This window comes from Nannobrachium achirus (assembly GCF_963921795.1).
Source record: "Nannobrachium achirus genome assembly, chromosome: 6".
NCBI classification, from domain to species: domain Eukaryota; kingdom Metazoa; phylum Chordata; class Actinopteri; order Myctophiformes; family Myctophidae; genus Nannobrachium; species Nannobrachium achirus.
The window spans coordinates 42,936,711-42,956,495 of NC_137815.1; the positions used below are offsets into that span (position 1 = coordinate 42,936,711).

General features: G+C 43.0%; 1 protein-coding gene across 1 annotated transcript in view; it reads left to right on the top strand.

Annotated features, from left to right (window-relative positions):
* The window catches only part of syn2b (synapsin IIb), a gene marked incomplete at both ends in the record, with an annotated part of 110,248 nt that extends 94,896 nt beyond the window's left edge, over positions 1-15,352 (top strand). The window contains 8 exons of the mRNA XM_080727529.1: positions 290-432; positions 805-879; positions 2,456-2,558; positions 7,211-7,387; positions 7,785-7,848; positions 12,051-12,469; positions 12,911-13,437; positions 15,199-15,352. Coding sequence (XP_080583655.1) covers positions 290-432; positions 805-879; positions 2,456-2,558; positions 7,211-7,387; positions 7,785-7,848; positions 12,051-12,469; positions 12,911-13,437; positions 15,199-15,352 — 1,662 coding nt within the window. The remainder of the gene's footprint in view (positions 1-289; positions 433-804; positions 880-2,455; positions 2,559-7,210; positions 7,388-7,784; positions 7,849-12,050; positions 12,470-12,910; positions 13,438-15,198) is intronic.
* Positions 15,353-19,785: the final 4,433 nt, after the last annotated feature.

Here is a 19,785-nt window from a genome sequence, read left to right on the forward strand (position 1 = left end):
TTGCTTTATACTTAACTGCAGTATATTCTGCCAATGACTTCAAAGACATTGCCAACAGTTGTCTTAGAGGGACGGACACCCCCCTGAATCCGTCATTAATTTCAGCTAACACTATCTCTTGTCTTTTGCAATCCGCTGTAATGCCTAATTAATGCTTCGTCGCTCAACGTTGTCACATGCCAGAAATGGCTGATCCGCAACACGTTGTTTTTGGATCGGCTATGATCCGGCACATGCCGAACTATAAATTGGGCTTGACTCTGAACTTGTGACTTATATTATGTCGTAGGTGAAAGTGGACAATGTGAGTGACTTCCAGGACATTGCCAGCGTGGTGGCAATCACTCAGACCTACACCACCACAGAGCCCTTCGTAGACGCCAAATATGACATCAGAGTGCAGAAGATCGGCGCCGACTACAAAGCATACATGTGTGTATACGTCTGGACAATTGGAGTCCCTCAGGGTTATATACAAGTGTATTTTCTGTTTTCACTCTACATTAAGTATCTTCACAGAAAATAGCTAATCGACAAGTTTGCAACACGTCGTGGTGCAACGCGTTGTAAGCTTGTAGATCAGCTATTTTCTGTGAAGGTTCTCTGCTTCTGGTCAGACTGAATTAAATACAGGCATTTCCTTTTGGGAAATGTAGACTGTCTGATATGTTTAATATTTAATATCACATTTTAACAGTTCCATTAAAAATGTATGTTAAGAAAATATCATCCTCTGTATTTTTGTGTGTACTGTCTGTATGTGCATGTATGTGCAAAATGTGTGAACTGTTTTCTCTTTTGCAGGCGAACATCCATCTCTGGTAACTGGAAGAGCAACACTGGGTCTGCCATGTTGGAACAAGTAGCCATGACTGACAAGTGAGCATGATGTATTCTGATAAATAATGCACAGATTGTGTCACACATGTCAAAGCTGAGCCAATGACAGTCAGCCAGTCACTGGCTGTTGAAAGAAAATCAATTTAAAGGGCCACTTCACCTCTGGGACAACCCTATCTTATTTTATTGTTGTTTCGGACACGATCAACACAATCCTGAGTTATTTTTTGTGTTCAATCTGTGTTTTTAGATATTTTAGTATTTCAGCATGACTAGATATGCATTTTGCATCATCAGTGATGCGTTTTGCATCATATGATGCAAAACACATCACTAGTACATGGATGCAGACAGACAGATACAGATATCTCCATATATGAGCATAAATGGACACAGGCAAACAGATGGTCAATACGGGTCCTACAGAGATCTCCATATATGGGCATAAAATGGATGCAGACATACAGATAACTCCATATATGGGCATAAATGGACACAGGCAAACAGATGGTCAAAACGGGTCCTACAGAGATCTCCATATATGGGCATAAAATGGACGTAGACAGACAGATATCTCCATATATGGGCATAAATGGACACACGCAAACAGATGGTCAAAACAGATCCTATGACAACAGGTATAATGGGGTTTGCATTAAAGGGCGGGGCATTCATTCCCTATTTACATTGTTCCCGAGTTGGCCAGGGCGCCGACTGGTATTATGCCCATATATGGAGATCTCTGTATCTGTTTGTCTGTGTCCCTTTATGCCCATTATGGAGATCTCGGTATCTGTCTGTGCCTCCGACTGTGTTGCAGACACAGTGCCGGTTCCCCCTTTAATGCAAACCCCATTATACCTGTGTTGCAGACACAGTGCCGGTTCCCCCTTTAATGCAAACCCCATTATACCTGTTGTCATAGGACACGTTTTGACCATCTGTTTGCCTGTGTCCATTTATGCCCATTGACTCATGTGGCGTACATGATGTCAGAGCCTTTTATGAAGTGATGTCACAATGAGTCAGCGATTGCGCCGATTTCCTCCGGAACAGCCTGATGTCAACAATCTGTTCCGCATACGGAGATTCCGAACGTTTCGCGCCGGTTCGGGAAAACCGTGCGTCGGGTCGGGTCGAGGCGAGGCGAGGCCCGGCACTGCACTCCGCGCCGCGGCGGGGAACGCGCGTGCCGAATCTGAAGCCGGTGGGACGAACGGTTCTCGAGATACGTGGATTACATACAGACAGACACGCACGCACGCAGAGACTTCTCGCATTTATAGATAGATATGTACGTAGCTATAAAACCCAAGGTTCAACATCACTTTAAGATGGCCGGTCAGTCAGACTTTAAGTGGGGATCACTTTAGGAATTCTGTTGAAATGTGAAACTCTATACCAGTGGGTGATTTTCAGTAGTTAATAAGTGTGAGGCAGAACACAAGCTGTGTTTGTCATCACAATGTCCCATTTTCTTCTAGTCTATCTTTTAGTCTATTTCGAACATCATCGATCAAGATTTTGCATTCTTTCTAAACAAAAAGAAACTGATAAATCTTGTTAGACCTTTTGTATGAATACCTGACTTGTGTTGTGTATCTCTCTGTGTCAGGTACAAACTGTGGGTGGACACCTGCTCAGAGGTATTTGGTGGGCTGGATATCTGTGCTGTCAAAGCCATCTGTGGCAAGGATGGCAATGACTACATCACTGAGGTGAGTGGAGTGGATGGATGGATGGATTGACTGATTAATAAACAATTACATTTTAAATTGGATTAACAAGCAGACTTTAATATTACTAGCAATGTACTGTAGGAGCACATGCAGCTCTAGTTGTTCCTCAGCCTCTACAGTATGTACTGTAGTAGCTGAAATTATGTACCATGTCACATACTTTTGTAAGTATTTTATAATAATCCTTGACACAGCCTGTTGGCACCATTTTCAATTAGAAAATGAATAGACGTGGAATATTAATTTTAGCCTGTCTACCCTAATTCTAACATAGAATAGGACCATACACCCTTGAGCAGGAAACACCGTAATCTATTTCTAAGCTGACAACACATTACCAGCAATCAGACAAATGAAGTCTGATGATATTCATCAGGATCTGCTAGACGGTAATTGACCATTTTCATGCAATGTGTGGTGATTTCTGATAACCCCATCTCTGTGTGTGTGTGTGTGTGTGTGTGTGTGTGTGTGTGTGTGTGTGTGTGTGTGTGTGTGTGTGTGTGTGTGTGTGTGTGTGTGTGTGTGTGTGTGTGTGTGTGTGTGTGTGTGTGTGTGTGTGTGTGTGCTTGTGTGCATGCATGCGTGCGTGCGTGCGTGCGTGCGTGCGTGCGTGCGTGCGTGCGTGCGTGCGTGCGTGCGTGCGTGCGTGCGTGTGTGCGTGTGTGTGTGTGTGTGTGTGTGTGTGTGTGTTCATCTCCCTGTTTGTATCTTCCATCCTTTTCTTCCTAGAAGGCTTGACCACAATGTCAGGGCATGACAGAACCGGCAACCATGATTCCAAAAATGGAAAAATACCCCTGACATGTTCTGTGATCTCAGTCATCATCCCTCAAAACGCCTCAAACCTCTTTGTATTCTCATTGAAGGCAGGTTATTATGACTCAGTGCATTGGAAACTACAAAAGTACTGGCCAGGGTGGAACACACAAAACATGAGTAAACCTTTTATATTTATGTACAAACACACACAAAACCACATGTCACATTTTGTTCACACCCTTGCACCCACACAGAAGGGACACACACATGAGACATTGTATACCCCAGCACACAGACAGGGCAGGGCAGTTAATGGAAAATTAGGATTTTGTTTTCATTTACTGGACACTGCATGACAGCTGCCCACTTTTTACCTGAATATGGTGAAAGGTTATGCATTTGAAACAACAATATTATAAACAAAGTAATGACTGAAAAGGCATAAGCAGAAGTGGAATGCTCACATATCCTACATACTGTACAGGACTTAACAGTTCTGTGTTTGAAACAGGAAGGCTATGTTCAGAGTCAGACTGGCAGCCCAAATCCAATTTGGCACATATCATTGGAACCTGCTCGTTTTTATCAAGGCTCGCTGGACAACACAAAACCACATCAAAACCAACGTTGGTGCTTTGAAAAGCCGATAACCTCCTTAACTCTACAGTATAGTGGTTCAAAAACTTCGGATCAGTTTAGTTTAATGGTGAATCCATCCATCCATACATTCTGTTCTGGATCGGATCAATTGAACTAACATTGCTTTATTTAAGTTCCTATTTATCACAACAAATGATTAAAGAAAGAATATTGTGATGTATTTTTGCCAATTATTTGGAGGCCCACTTACATTGCCCTCACGGCCCACCAGTGGGCCCCAGCCCACAGGTTGAGATTCGACAACCACTGAATCTATACTTTTGAGAACTGTTGTTCAGTGTTCAGAAGAATGACCACCATCACTGTGCCAGTCACTGTGTTCCAGTGATGTTGTTTTGTCCCTCCCATCACGTCTCTGTGAATTCTGCTCCATTCTCCTTACAAGGTCGCCTCTCTGCCACAATGATGAAGTTGCATTTTGTTGTTGTCGAGTGGAAACCTTGTATATCCAAAACCGTTTGTTTGGTATTTATCATTTTAAAAATGATTTAAAATTGTGAAAATAGACGATCTACAAGCTACAAGCAGGGCTTTACTTTACGAGAAAAAAAAAAAAAAGTGAAACTTGGAGATACAAGGTTTCTGCCCGACGATTTGTAGGATGGTTACGGTTCAATTCCCATTCTTGTTAACAAGCTGGTGAAGTATGAAAAAAACCTTCTGCCTCCACCTTTCATCACCGCGGAAAAGGATGCCATAAAGATGGCAAAATAAAGATGATTCCGGGATGACCGCTCCTGTGGTTTTTTGATTGGTGGTCCCATTTTCCTCCAACCTGCGGAGCAGACTGATTGCAGCAGTGATCATGCAGTTTAACCACATGAACCCCAGCAGCCCTATTCCAGTCATGTCATAATAGATATAAATATAGACACCTGGGGTCTGTAGGGTTATTTAGGGTTTATTACAGTAAAAGTACATTATTGGATCAGTTTGCGCCATGGTCGTAATTTAGTGAACTGATTTTTTACAGAAATAGTTATGTTTGATTTTACAATGTAAGGGCCACTAAATTCCTCAAAAATAAAGTGTGTGTGTGTGTGTGTGTGTGTGTGTGTGTGTGTGTGTGTGTGTGTGTGTGTGTGTGTGTGTGTGTGTGTGTGTGTGTGTTCTCCAATAATATCTTCCATGATGGATGATAATCACCCCCTAACCCGCGCTAAAGAAAGTTTTGTTGCTATGGGGATGTTCTTAACCAGCCTTATTGAAAACACTTTGAGGGTGGCCTGTGCTGCCTCACCATAGAAAATATGTTGGGTCCGCTGTTTGCTGTGGTGGCTCAGCTCCATTCACTTGATTATGACTTCTGGCTTTAGTGGTGACAAATCGCTGTATCACTCCAGGCCTTATATGACAGCTACAAATGGAACTCAATTCCATGCCAGACCCTGAGAGAAAACACGTCGTTCCATGGTCCTACGCAATATTTCCACACTTTGACAAAGCACCAAGTGCAGATATCAGGGCCAGGATTTGTGCCAGGCTCTATGTTAAAAATCTCACCCAGTATGAAGTGATCGGTGCCTTTTTTTAGTTCATTTCATTAGACAGTAGTTAGAACGGGAACTAGAGACAGTGATGGGTTCGAAGTGAGGGTGGGTGTGCATCAGGGATCAGTGCTCAGCCCATTGCTGTTCGCTATTGTGATGGATGTGGTATCGAGGGAAGTGAGGGGTGGCCTACCATGGGAGCTTCTCTATGCAGATGACCTGGTACTGATGGCCCACACCAGAGAAGACCTAGCAAAGAGGCTTGCGGCCTGGAGGACATGCTTGGAAGTGAAAGGGATGAGGGTGCCAAAGGGTGCTTGCCTGGGAGTGATACCGCAGTCAGGAGCATGGCCATGTGGAGTCTGTGGGAAGGGAGTACAAGCAAACTCTATCCAGTGTGGGGGCTGTCAGAAATGGGTCCATCGGAGATGCAGTGGCGTAAAAGGCAGCCTGCAAGCGGCAAGTGCAACATTCCAGTGCAAGCAGTGTAGGGGAGATGTCCCACAAGCAGATGCAGCCGAGCAAGAGGGGCTTGTAGTAGACGGGGAGACGTATGCGGTGGCGGACAGTTTCTGCTACCTCGGAGACATGATTAACGCTGATGGGGGGTGGACCTAGCGGTGACCACAAGGGTGAGAAGTGGGTGGAAGAAGTTCAGGTAACTCATGCCATTTCTAACATCCAAGGCTCCATCCCTGAAGATGAAAGGGCAAGTGTACTCAGCCTGCGTCAGAAGTGGCGTGACGTATGGAAGCGAGACATGGGCCCTGAAGGTGGAGCATGAAGAGAAGCTGAACAGAGCGGAGATGAGGATGACCAGATGGATGTGCGTTGTGTCACTGAGGGACATAAAGACCTGTGCAGAGCTGAGACAGAAGATGGGAGTGGAGGCTATTGTGGATGTGGTGAGGAGAGGCACACTGCGATGGTACGGACACGTAGTGAGGAAGGAAGAGAATGATTGGGTGAAGAAATGTATGTCGTTTAACGTAGAGGGGACAAGACCCAGTGGCCGACCTAAGAAGACCTGGCAGACGACCGTGGTGGCTGACATGAAAGCACTCTGCATCGTCCATGAGGTGGCCATGGACCGTTCATGTATGATGAGACGTCCCGCAAAGCTTGGCCAATGCCAAGCTCTGCGGGACGGACATATGGACTTACGGACGTACGGATATATGGACGAAAATACATACCCCCAAAGCCAGATGTAGGAGCAGTTAGCACCACTCAAAAAAAGGGGTATTTCTCTTTAGAAATAGCATTTGTGTAGCTCAAAGTGGAGACATCTATGTGTCATATACACATGGTGGTCTCTTTTAGGCAAAATTGTTAACCACTTAAACCCTACAGTATATACTTTGTTGACCAGGGTTTCCCAGGGGTCTATACTTGGCCCCTCCACACTCACAACGCGATGTTAGTTTGCCAATCTTTTTTTTTTTTTTTTTTTTTTTTCGCAGAATGTTCACCCATTATGATAGGTCTATGCCCAGAATATACAAGGGATTCGTGTGGTTCAGCAATGTTGTCCCTATTTTGGTCATGTCATCATTATAGGCGGGATCATTCAAAACATTTCATAGAATTCTGAAAGTATAAAATAGAGCCCGACCGTTGTCTTTATAGTCCCATCCCGGGATAAATAACCAGGTCCTAGTGTTTATCTACTGTATGGCACACACATTACTAACATGAATGGTGCAACCCCAACTCCAGGTGGTGGGATCATCTATGCAGCTCATTGGTGACCACCAGGCAGAGGACAGGCTGCTGATCTCAGAGGTGGTGCTGTCTAAAATGAACCAGGCCCTGGCTGCCAAGGCGCCCGCTGCTGCCCGCTCCCCTGCCCGCTCCCCTCAGGGCCAGAAGCCCACCACTGTCCAGCCCCAACAGGTACAGTATTGTGGTCCCACCCAAATTTACAGTTATATCTTATAGAGTACGATTACATAAGAGTACAATTATTTGCTTGTAGTAGCAATAATAAATAAATAAGTGCATTGATTGTGTTCCCCTGCCGTGTCTGATTAGATAAAGAGAAACGTAATGTAATTTAATGAAAAAGGACGTCGGTGTCAGTATGTTATTTGGTTTTTGAGTCCTGTGGTGTACAGTATATGTACAGTACGTACAGGTATATGATGTAATTTTAACTGAACAGCCCTTCCAATTAACCTCCTTTCTCTCGCTCGCTCTCTCTCGCTTTCTCTCTCTGTATCATTCTCTCTCTCTCTAATATTCTTTCACTATCTCATTCTCTCTGTCTACTTCCCTCCATCTGCTCTCCCAGAGTGTCCAGAAGGAGGGTGTAGTGGATCCAAACAGGACCCCTGGACAGCGAGCTCCTCCTCAAGGTTGTCAAAACATTGTTCACCCTCAGTAAAAACACTAGAGAGATTGTATTCTTTTCAAAATAAGATATCCAATTTTAATGAGTAATTAAAAAAGGTTTTTCTGAAGAAAATAATTATAATATATGGTGATAATTATATGTACACTACTCTGGGGGAGAGTTATGTGGATTTCAAGTGATGTCCTCATTGGAAACTAAAAATATAAATGATGAAATCAAGTTTATTTTAGTAAATATAAAAGCCATATAGAACACAAGCTTTAAATGCTGCAAAGAATCAATGCAAAACACCAACTTAAAGGAGCTATAGTCAACTTTTTCTTGAAAAACGGATGCTAAAATAAAAATAACGTTTCGAAAATATTTTATAAAAAAATAAGCTTCATATTTTCAAGAATGACCACAAAAAGCATAAAATAATGATACAATAATCATTTTGGCCATTGTAGGGCCGACACTTTGTTTACATCCTAGTCTATTAGACTAGGATGTAAACAAAGTGTCGGCTACAATGGCCAAAATGATTATTGTATCATTATTTTACGCTTTTTGTGGTCATTTTTGAATTGAAACACATATATGAAGCTTATTTTTTTATAAAATATTTTCGAAACATTCTTATTTTAGCATCTGTTTTTCAAGAAAATTTGACTATAGCTCCTTTAAATTAATTTAGAGTTTATAGATATATTATGTTATCGATGGGCGACCTTTTGAGATGAGGTAATGATTCATTTTGTAGAAAAATAAAAGGTATAAACCCACTCATTCATCTGCCCCAATCTAATTTCGAGCCAAGGCTCTTCTTCGGGTCAAACTTTGACCCGATGAAGAGCTTTGCCTCGAAACGTTGTCAATACAATAAATGACATTGGAGCAGATAAGTGTGTGGGTTTATTCTTTTCATTCATGTTACTTTCCAACCCAGCACCTCAACCACGTATTCTATTCGCTTTTGAATGAGTCACTTTGTCCTTTTGTGCCATTCAAGAATTCACTGCCATTTGTACGGAATGTAATCGCCCATTACCCCTGGCCACCACTAAAGAGTTCAATCTGTATCTTTAATGGCGATTGATGATGGTCATCAATGGAATATAGTAAAAGGTCATCAATGGAATATAGTAAAAGCAAAGAAACTGGTACTGATGCTGTCTTTTCTATCTATGGCCTTGGGTCTGTTTGCCTCACAAATATTGCTGTTATAGAATCAAATGACACACACACACACACACACACACACACACACACACACACACACACACACACACACACACACACACACACACACACACACACACACACATGTTGTCGATGTACTGTAAGGCTTAACTGTTTCCAGCTTGGCTTCCTTGGTAGTGTGGTGGTGTTTGCGCTCTGGGCTGTTCTGTTAAGCCTAAATGTGCCTCATGGGAGCAATTGTAACTGCTTTTAAGATGTCCAATTTACAAAGCCAAAGCTTTTTCTGTCTATTCGTGTGTGGTAACTTTGTAAATTTTGTGTCTGTGTCCATGTCTATGTAAATATGTTTTTGTACTATCATGTCAGACATTTTAATTCTGCATGGATGTGGCAGATGTTTGTATTTCATTGTGTTGTTTACATATTAAATGTGGTTGTTTTGTGTATGACAGTGTTGGATATTGTATTGTGCCTTCAGCATAAAGGTTTCTTTACAGAACTTTGATTACTGACTAATTTTGTTGTTTCTAAACGAAATATTGCTAATTTCTTACGTTTGCTGCTAATGCTCATTGTGAACATAGGGTTTTATTTGGCTCTTCTGTCTCATTTTGTTAATGCTATGCATTTTTTAAACCTCTTTAAATCCAGTACTTTATCGTGGTGCAGAGTCTGTCCTGGTAAACACACTGTTTCCCCCTCTACCCAGCTATAAAGCTCCCTCCGCAAGACTGGGATGTTTTGCATTAAAGTAACAATTTGTCTTGAGCTTCCATTAACCTCTGTTGCTCTGGCTTCGGTACATCCAACATTTGCTGAGTATTACTGAATACATAATAGTGGTTTTGTTAGCCGTTACAAAACTTGGTTAGGCCTACACCAACAGTTCAAACTCAATTCGCAAATAAAACATTTCATCCTTTCTTTACCTGCATGCTGATACCTGTTTTATTTTATTTATTTATTTTGTGCTGTGATACAATGGCTCCAACTCTCTCCTTCCACTTTTTCACATTTTAGTCTCACAAGCCAGTCTCTAAACGCTTCATTCAACTTAAGACTTGTGACAATCTCCCAGACATTGTTACTAATACTGTGTGTAAACAATTACAGAGTAAAAAACACAAAAAAAACTGCATTGCCCATCGAAGGTCTTTAGGGTGGTCCTTCATATTGGAGTGGTTTGGTAGCCCTTCTTGCTGCTGTGCTAGTGACCTTGGATTTTGAGGTCACCTTTCCTGTCGCCAAAATAAATGCCTGTGTTTCCGAGGCTAGAGATCACCTCACCAGGCATATCAATAGTGGGAGATCTCAGATTGCCTGCAAATTGTGGCAATGCGAGACTACACAAATTCAACAATAATCAATGATTACATCATTTGGGGCTGCTTACCTAGCCTACTCTTAATATATTAGAAATTGCTAAATCGTTTCAGAGAAAACCTGAGCCTGCCCCCTTAAATTTTATTAAACATTATAGGAGGGGTTTTGTAGCTTGTATCATGGCAAATACTTTACATTTAACTTTGGACATGTTGTTTTGCGTAAAATGTTTTCTTTGGTTTTTATGCATCATGTGAGCCCCAAGCAACCATTGGGATGCTTTATGGCAAACAGTAATAAAATGTAAGGCTCACCACCATTCAAATACTGTTGACGTGAGAAAATATGGCTGTTTCTGAGAACGGTGAATTTTCATTAGCTCTGTAAGCACTGTATCAATGTAAAAGTATTTCAATCTACCAGACATAATACCATAATGCCATATCATAATGTCAGATTACACAAACAGGCCTACCAGTTGTATTTGTCAGATACTATAATGAATGGTAGGCTATTTGCAGAAAGCATCTGGTAAGACCCAAATTCAGAGTGATTTTTTTTTTTTACTCAAATCTTTGCTTCTGGGCGTCTCAAAATAGGCTATTTTGAGATGGGGGTCTACGGCCAAATATCATTTTGAGGGTCTTACATGAAAAAGTTTGAGAACACTCAGAAAACTGTTAGGATTTAGGATTTGTAGAATCGGCCTATATCAGTGGTTCTCAAACTTTGTCATGTCATTGATGTCAATTACCCCCAAAATGACATGTGTTTGGCAGCGGACCCCACCTCAAAATATTTTGTTCCGCGGACAAAAGATTTGAGTTAAAAATCTTCACTCTGAATTTGGGTCTTGCCAAATGCTAGATGCAGAATAGATAAACGTGTCAAATATCAAATTACATGGCATTTGTCTGTCCAGAGCTTGGAAAAAGAAGTGATTATAGCCCTTTGTACTTTACAGAACCATTGGAAATTCATCCCAGCCCCTTATTGCTCAGCATGTAGCCTACTATACTTGCACTGCACAGTGGCTTCCTTTACTGTGTGTGTATGTGTGTGTGTGTGTGTGTGTGTGTGTGTGTGTGTGTGTGTGTGTGTGTGTGTGTGTGTGTGTGTGTGTGTGTGTGTGTGTGTGTGTGACAGTGTGTGCGTGCGTGTGTCAGTAACTGACGCCAACCTGCATTCCCTCTCCTCTCATCTCCTCACTCCTCTCCTGATGGTTTCTCCTTTACTTTTCTGTCCTCTTTCCATTACTCTCCTCTTTATCCCCTTTTAAATCTACTTTTTGTAATCATATACTGCCCCCTTGTGTTTGTGGATGTGGCTTCAATACAGCAAATTTATCTTCTAGCTTATGCACATGTGGTTGTGCTAGCTGTTGAGTTGCTCCCATCTGGTGGTCATTCTGAGCCAAGCATGCAGAGCTTGCTCCACACACAGATAAAGTGATGAATCAAGCTGGTTAGGATATGAAGCTTTGTTATGTGAATGGGCATGGCAAAGCCATCAAACTCTGTCTGTACCATTATCTGCTTTGGACTTTTGGTGAGTTTTGGAGGTGACTGGTTTGTCTAGCTGGTGCATTGAACCAACAGGTGGTGGATGACAATTGTTTTCATTTTTACTAAATGTATTTACTGGTTGCATGTATTCGCAATCACAATGTAACAGAACTGTTTGTCTTACATCCTCCAGGAGCACCGGTGAAAACACAGAGTGTGGATAAATCACCGGATACAGCTAAAAAAGCATCTGAACCAGTGCCAAAGTCCAGCCAGCCCCAGAAACCTAGTCAAGGCCAAGCTCAGAAAACAACCCAGGCTCAGAAGCCAGCCCCAGTCCAGAAGGCTGCCTCAGTCACAGCAAGACCTCCAGTGCAGAGGCCTCCTCCTCCAATGATCAGGGCAGGATCAGTCTCAAAATCAACCCCAGCTTCAGGCGCCACCGCAGCCAAAGCCTCCCCACCAACCTCTGGCCCAGCTAAAACAACCCCATCCTCTCCCAAAACCAGAGCTGCAGCCCCATCCTCCCCACCAACCAAGGCAGCCTCTGCTGCTCCATCCTCTCCCCCAACCAAAGCAGCATTTGCTGCCCAATCCTCTCCCCCAACCAAGGCAGCCTCTGCTGCTCCATCCTCTCCCCCAACCAAGGCAGCCTCTGCTGCTCCATCCTCTCCCCCAACCAAGGCAGCCTCTGCTGCTCCAGCCTCTCCCCCAACCAAGGCAGCCTCTGCTGCTCCAGCCTCTCCCCCACCCAGACCATCCCCACCAGCTCCATCTTCTCCCCCAACCAAGGCAGCGTCTGCTTCCCCTTCATCTTCCCCGACCAGAGCAGCCTCCGCAGCCCAATCCTCTTCCCCAACCACAGCATGGGCCTCTGCAGCCCCAGCTGCTCCCCCAGCCAGTGTGGCAGCTCTAGCCTCAATCTTTTCCCCAACCAAAGAAGCACCTGCAGACCCATTCTCTGCAGACCCATTCTCTGCAGACCCATTCTCTTCCCCAACCAAAGAAGCACCTGAAGCCCCAGGCTCCCCTACAGCCCCAGCCCCAGCCCAGGCCCCTGCTCCAACCTCTCCATCAACCCCAGCTCCCATGACAGAGCAGCCCAAGCCCCAACCTCAGGTGTCCCCATCTGCATCGCCAGCACCGGGCAAACCCAAAGAGCTGCCTCCCAAACCCACCCTACCTGCCAAACCTATCCCTCCCATGCGCAGAAATTCCAAGCCCCTTATCCAGCCAAAGCCTCAGACCCCACCCCCACCCAGGGCCATACCTAAACCCGAGCCTGAGACCCCAGCCCCAGAACCAGCCCCAGTCCCAGCCCCAGCCCCAGCTCCAGCCCCAGTTCCAGCCCTGGCTGATGATGAATCAGCCTCTGACCCAACACAGGTTCTGTCCCCAGTGAGAGCTCCTCAGTCTCCACCTGCAGTCCAGTCTCCCCAGGCTAAATCAGCCTCATCCTCCCCAGCTCCAGCCTCTGACCCTGAGCCTGTCCCTGCTGAAGATACCGAGGTCCCAGAAGAGGCCCAGCCCCCTGTGGAAGAGCAGCCAACGGGACAGCAAAAGGGCCATCCTCTGCTGAAGTAAGAGCAGTATTATCAACACAATGTTAACACAGTGATTATTCTGTAATAGAAAATAGAAAACATTTGAAAATACATTACTGAAAAGATTACAGTGTGTGCATGCTATAACTAAAAACAAACAAAAGTCATATAAGGAATGAGGAGTAGGTGTGTCATTCCACAGCCTGTGAGCCAGAGTCTAGGACGCTTGTGAGCAATGGACAGGGTCAAACAAAAGGGCTGCCATGCCCTTGGTTGCCTTGTAGACCATCGTCAGTGATTTGAATAGGATGTAGGCAGCAACCGGAAGTCACTGAAGGGAACGTGTCGTGTGGGAGGTTGAAGACCTCATTCTGGCATTCTGAATCAGTTGAAGGGGTTTAAGTGAGTATGCCGGCATATGAGGGAGCGGTAATTGTTAAACCTGAAGATGACTGATGCTTAGATAAGTCGCTGGGCAGATTCTTTGGCTGAGGAAGGGTCTGATGTTGTACAGTGCAAACTTAGAGGATTGAGTTATAGCTGCAATGTGTGCCTTGAACAACAGCTGACTGTCCAGGACCACTCACAAGTTCTGTGTCAGGCATCCAGCGATGCATTCTTCAGCCTATGTGGCAGAGGGCGGGGAGGAGCAAAACAGTTATCAGCATAATAGTAATAGCAGTAATAAGCAAACCTTTTTATTAGGTCCAACCAGTCAGTCAGGAAGAGAACCATTAGAGTGCCATCCAGTGATACCAAGGTCAGAGAGGGTACCGTGGAGACCTGTCAAATGCCTCAAGATAGTTCAAGAACGATAGAATACTGAGGAGTGGGGGAGGCAACATGGAGTGCCTCTGTGACTTCTAGAAGTGTTGTTAAAGTGGATTGAGACGACTTGAATCCTGACTATGGTATCCAAAAGGTTATTATATGAGAGAAGCTGGTTAGAAACAACTCTTTCAAGAGTTTTGGAGAGAATGGAAAGTAGTGATACCAGTCTGTAATTCTTGAGGAGTTGAATAAATCTGTCTGACTTGCATGCAGATGGGACACAGCCTGGGGTTATGGATATGTTGATGATAGGGGTAATATGGGAGCAGATTGAGGACAAGGGTCTGGAAGATTGAAGACAGTTTGTGGTCTAGACAGGTGGTTTGTGGATTATTACAACAGTTCCTCCAGGACCTCATCTGGATAGATAGAAGAGAGAAGGAAGACAGGCATGATATGTTGGATTTAGCATTACGTGAGTCCGCTGATGAGTTAGTGAGAAAATGGGAGAAAGAGCTTCTGTTATCATCCACCTTCTTATCAAAGTGGGTGATCAAAGCTTCAGCAGAGATGGAGGGAGGTAACACTAACAACTTTGTAGAAGTAACTTATATATATCAATTGCTGTACCTGATGAAGCCTAATGTGTTATGATTCAAAAGAACCATTGTAGAGCTATTATGACTTAATTGTTATTTCTAGACTTTGTGTCATTTCTGAGAATTGTCCTTGTTTGTCTTTCCTTCCTTCTCCTTCACTCCTTCCTCTTTCTCTCACTCACACCTTCCTCCCGTCTTCTTGCCATCATTCCTCCGTCCATTCTTTCCTTTATTCCTTGTCACCTTGCTTTGTTGTCTCCTTCTTCCCTTCCCTCCTCTCGTACTTCCTCCATCATTCATTTCTTCTTTGATCCCTCACAACTTCCATCCTCCCTTCGTCCTACCATCTATCCTTCCTTCCTGCCTTCCATTCCTCATCCTATTTCTTCCTCCCTCTCCGTCTTCTGTGCATTGTCCTCCTTCCCAGTAAATCCCAGTCGCTGACCAATGCCTTCAATGCCATCAGCGAATCCCCTTTCTTCCGCGGGAGCTCGACCTCGGCGGCTGACGGCCAAGAAGAGGTCAAAGTCGAGACCATCCGAAACCTCCGAAAGTCCTTTGCCAGCCTCTTCTCCGACTAGGCACAGCCAAGCTGTAGTCATCTCCAATTGATTGGCCGTCATCTCCAATTGATTGGCCGGTGGTGACTTGATTGACATTTAATGTGAACCAGCCCGAGATTAAACTTTGTGTGTTAATTGTACTGTATTCCCTCTGTCACAGTCCTTCCCCTCCACCCCAGCTTCTCTCAGTGGGTAAGTATCAGTGAGGCCTGATGAGTGTGATGTAGTACAGTATGACGAGCATGATATAGTACAGTATAATGAGAAACATATAGTACAGAATGATGGACAGAGAATTATTCCATGCTGGAGAAATGGACTGAAGGAGTTACGTCATTGGAATAGAAGAGAATAGAACTATGAAATAGAACTTTATTTTTTCTTCTAGATGACTCTTCAGGAGTGCTTTCTGAAGTAAACAGAATTATAATATATAATAAGAATACACATATTATCATATATTCTATAGTATATCATCATAACATATCGTTAGAAAGGAAAATAAGCCAAATTTTACTGCCAGTAAATAAACTGAGACACTTAAAATAAAATAAAAGATGACATAACTCTTTCATTCTATATGTCTGGATTTATAAAGACATTTTAAAGAATATAATATTTAATACTATATGATCCAGAACTGCCCAGATTTTGCTCGGTACAAGATTTACGGCTGCCTAAATCCAACCTTTATGTCTGGTCTTCAGCTACTGAGTACTGCGCTCAGCGCAGAGCCATATAGTAGCCCTCTTTTGTCCGAAAGCCTTGCAGTTTGTTGCCGTGTGAGTGAGGTGGATATATGTAGTATGTTCATCTGTGTTCAATTGTTATGCATGGATCCTCCAAGTGGCTCAGTGTGATGTCTGGAGCAGAAAGGAGTTCTATCAATGTTGAGTTACCCTACGTTGCCTCTTTCTCTTTCTCACTCCTCTCTTTCTTCTCTCTCTCTCTCTCTCTCTCTCTCTCTCTCTCTCTCTCTCTCTCTCTCTCTCTCTCTCTCTGTCTCTCTCAGTAGATGTTGTAGCCTTATTGTGAAGCTGTTGTTTTTAAATTGACAGCTATATGTTTTAGCTGTGCAGACCAGCGTCAGGTGCTCTTTGAAATATTTTCAATTACTTTGAGTGTTTGTTTAAGTCCACTCAGAGAGCAAGATTGGGTGGATTTGTTTGTTGCATTTTGGGGAACAATTGGATTTGTTCTGGTGTGCCGGGCAACATTTAATCAATTCCAATTAAGTAACTGAATCCATTTCAAATAGTGACTGGACCCGTGTTTGTAGCTGTGACTGGTGATTCTTGTTTCACCTCTGTGTAGCTCTATCAGCAGTAGTGTGGTTTATTGATTATCCTCATTAAAAGACATTGAGACAGTGGTGCAATAACACCTCGACTTGACTGTTGAGCGCTGTCACTCATATGATAAATATATATAATAAATAGTATCATCCATACAGTACCTCTATATGCTCCCTTTTAAGTACCTTACTCTTACTTCCTCCATTAGGGATCCTGATGAATAGCTGGGTTCTAGGTTGCCTTTGGTGCAGTCAAAAGCTGGATAGCATATTAATATATGAAGTTGGTTGTTTTTTGACACGAATACTTGCCCAGGTGTTATTGTATTACATGCAGTAATGTAAGACTGTAAACCGTAATACACTAAACACTAAACTTTGGCAACCTGGAACACACTATAAAGATTGATCAGCTGGTCAGTCGTCATCTTCACCTAAGTTGTTGCCTTTCAGGTCTATATGTGTAAAAAGAATCAGTGTCTCTCTAGCACGTATTGTAACAGGACCGTATATCAACCTGCCAGCTTATCCATCACCAATAAGATGTTATAAGTAACTTACAACATATTGTATTGTATTTGTATGTATGTGTGTGTCATCTCAGGAGTTTATTTTTTGTAATAATATGGATTGATTGATTTATTTTTTTGAAGCTCCATGATTATAGTACTATATATTGTTCCGTTTGTATTGTGTTTTTAATTGTAACGCAATACTGCTTTGCATGATGCGGTGAGTGACAATGTTTTTTCTGTACAGATAGAAGTCAATAAAGTTGTGGTTCCATCATTCCACTAATTCAACAGTGAGTGCCATTGTGTGTGGTGGTGCTTTTGTACATTTAAGTTCCTATTGCCTAAATATAGTTAAATACTGTGAATCCTTAAACTAACAAATGAAATGTTAAACCACTGACACTAATTTATGAAAATAGGATGCTATAGTACCTGTTGTTGTCAGAAGGTGGCGGTGTACAACAAAGCAATGCATATTTAAGTGGCCATAGCTGTGTGTGTGTGTGTGTGTGTGTGTGTGTGTGTGTGTGTGTGTGTGTGTGTGTGTGTGTGTGTGTGTGTGTGTGTGTGTGTGTGTGTGTGTGTGTGTGTGTTTGTGTGTGTGTGTGTGTGTGTGTGAGAGTGAGAGTGAGACTGGCCTGCGTGTGTGTGCATGCATGCGTGCCTGTCTGTGTCAAGAAATATAGCCTAGGCCTACTGTAGCTGTTGGGGGGCATTACTTGACATCCCTTTCCCTATGGCTTAGAGCATTTACAACACCTTTAATTTGAATTACTTTTACTTAGGCTACATGGATAAAATGTCAATGGGGTATTATTCAAAGCTGAATATGTAAATTATGTGGAAAAGAAACGTCATCAGCACCGTATGAAGAGCCCAATGAAATGTTGTTAATCCTTTTTATGTCCTGCATCTGAATGAGCTGGATGTGCAAATGGCATCCAGAAGTTGCCTTGTTTTGTAAATGAGAGCAAAAGTGGATTGGAAGAAGATGTAAAAAAACAAAGAAAAAAAAAACAAACCTACTTAATAACACAGTAACAATTACACAGTACAAGTAGAATGTGCAAATATAGGCTACTATTACTAGTAATAAGACGTCTCAGGGCGACATGCAACCTCGTCCTTGATCCAATTCTTGGCCATCTGGCCAGTGATGTAGGCCTACCGTCGGACCAGTTACCCATAATGGAGACCCCTGCATATGCCCAGATATATGATCTCCATATATGGGCATAAAATGTATGTTAATTATTAAAGCCAAGCAGGGCCTTGGCAAGTTAGGGCCTGGGTACCCCCGGCCCCTACTCTAACGGGGCATCATCTGGAAATGCCCATACTGTATATGGACATTTTATTTATTTTATCCTTTATTAATACTAGCACTATACACTAGCTATGGCTAGCCTTGTACCCGCCCTCTTCCGGAAACCATTTCATTTGTATCCTCCTGGAGAACGGAAGTTGGTCGTTTACTAGGCTAAGCTATGGCTGCACTTGGTAGTGTCTAGCCCCCGAATTGGGAATGGCTAAAGTGTTAGTTTTCTTGTTAAGTTGCAGTCTCAAGTAAGAAGCACTGAACACAATGGTCTGTAGAATGCAAGGAAACCTTGAATTGTGATTCAAAAGAGGAAAAAAACTAATATAAAAGCTGTTATTCAATATTTTAAATATCTATCGGCAAGTAATAAATGATAAAAAACGGTGTGTGTGTGTGTGTGTGTGTGTGTGTGTGTGTGTGTGTGTGTGTGTGCGTGCGCACGCGTGTGTGTGTGTGTGTGTGTGTGTGTGTGTGTGTGTGTGCGTGCGTGCGTGCGTGCTATCCAGTTACAAGTGATACAAATATGAGTAACAAAAAAATGTTCAATTGATATTGATTAGATATACCTAGCATTTATCATGGGTCAGTTACACGGTATGTAGAACATCACGCATACATATACAATAAAATAAAAATAGAAAATAAAAATCCATTAATTGCCTTTCCACTGTTACAGATCATGTGGATAATGGTACTGGATCATCATGTTTTGTTTCACTTAAGCATGGCCTGAGTGGTCAGCGCCATCTGGTGGACAACTCATTTGGTGTGTCATCAGAATATGTAACTGATTGAAGATCTTATGTGGTGTGGACACGCTGGTGCTTCTTCAGGGTACTTAACTCACTGAAACCCTTGTCACACTGTTTACAGACAAAGGGTTTTTCTCCACTGTGGATACGCTGATGATGTGTCCTTAGGTTACATAACTGACTGAAACTCTTGTCACACTGTTTACACACAAAGGGTTTTTCTCCACTGTGGATACGCTGATGATGTGTCCTTAGGTTACATAACTGACTGAAACTCTTGTCACACTGTTTACACACAAAGGGTTTTTCTCCACAGTGGACATGCTGGTGATTCTTCAGGTGACATAACTGACTGAAACTCTTGTCACACTGTTTACACACAAAGGGTTTTTCTCCACTGTGGATACGCTGATGTGTCATCAGGTTACCTAACTGACTGAAACTTTGGTCACACTGTTTACACACAAAGGGTTTCTCTCCAGTATGGACATGCTTATGTAGTTTCAGGGTACTTAACTCACTGAACCTCTTGTCACATTGTTTACAGACGAAGGGTTTTTCTCCAGTGT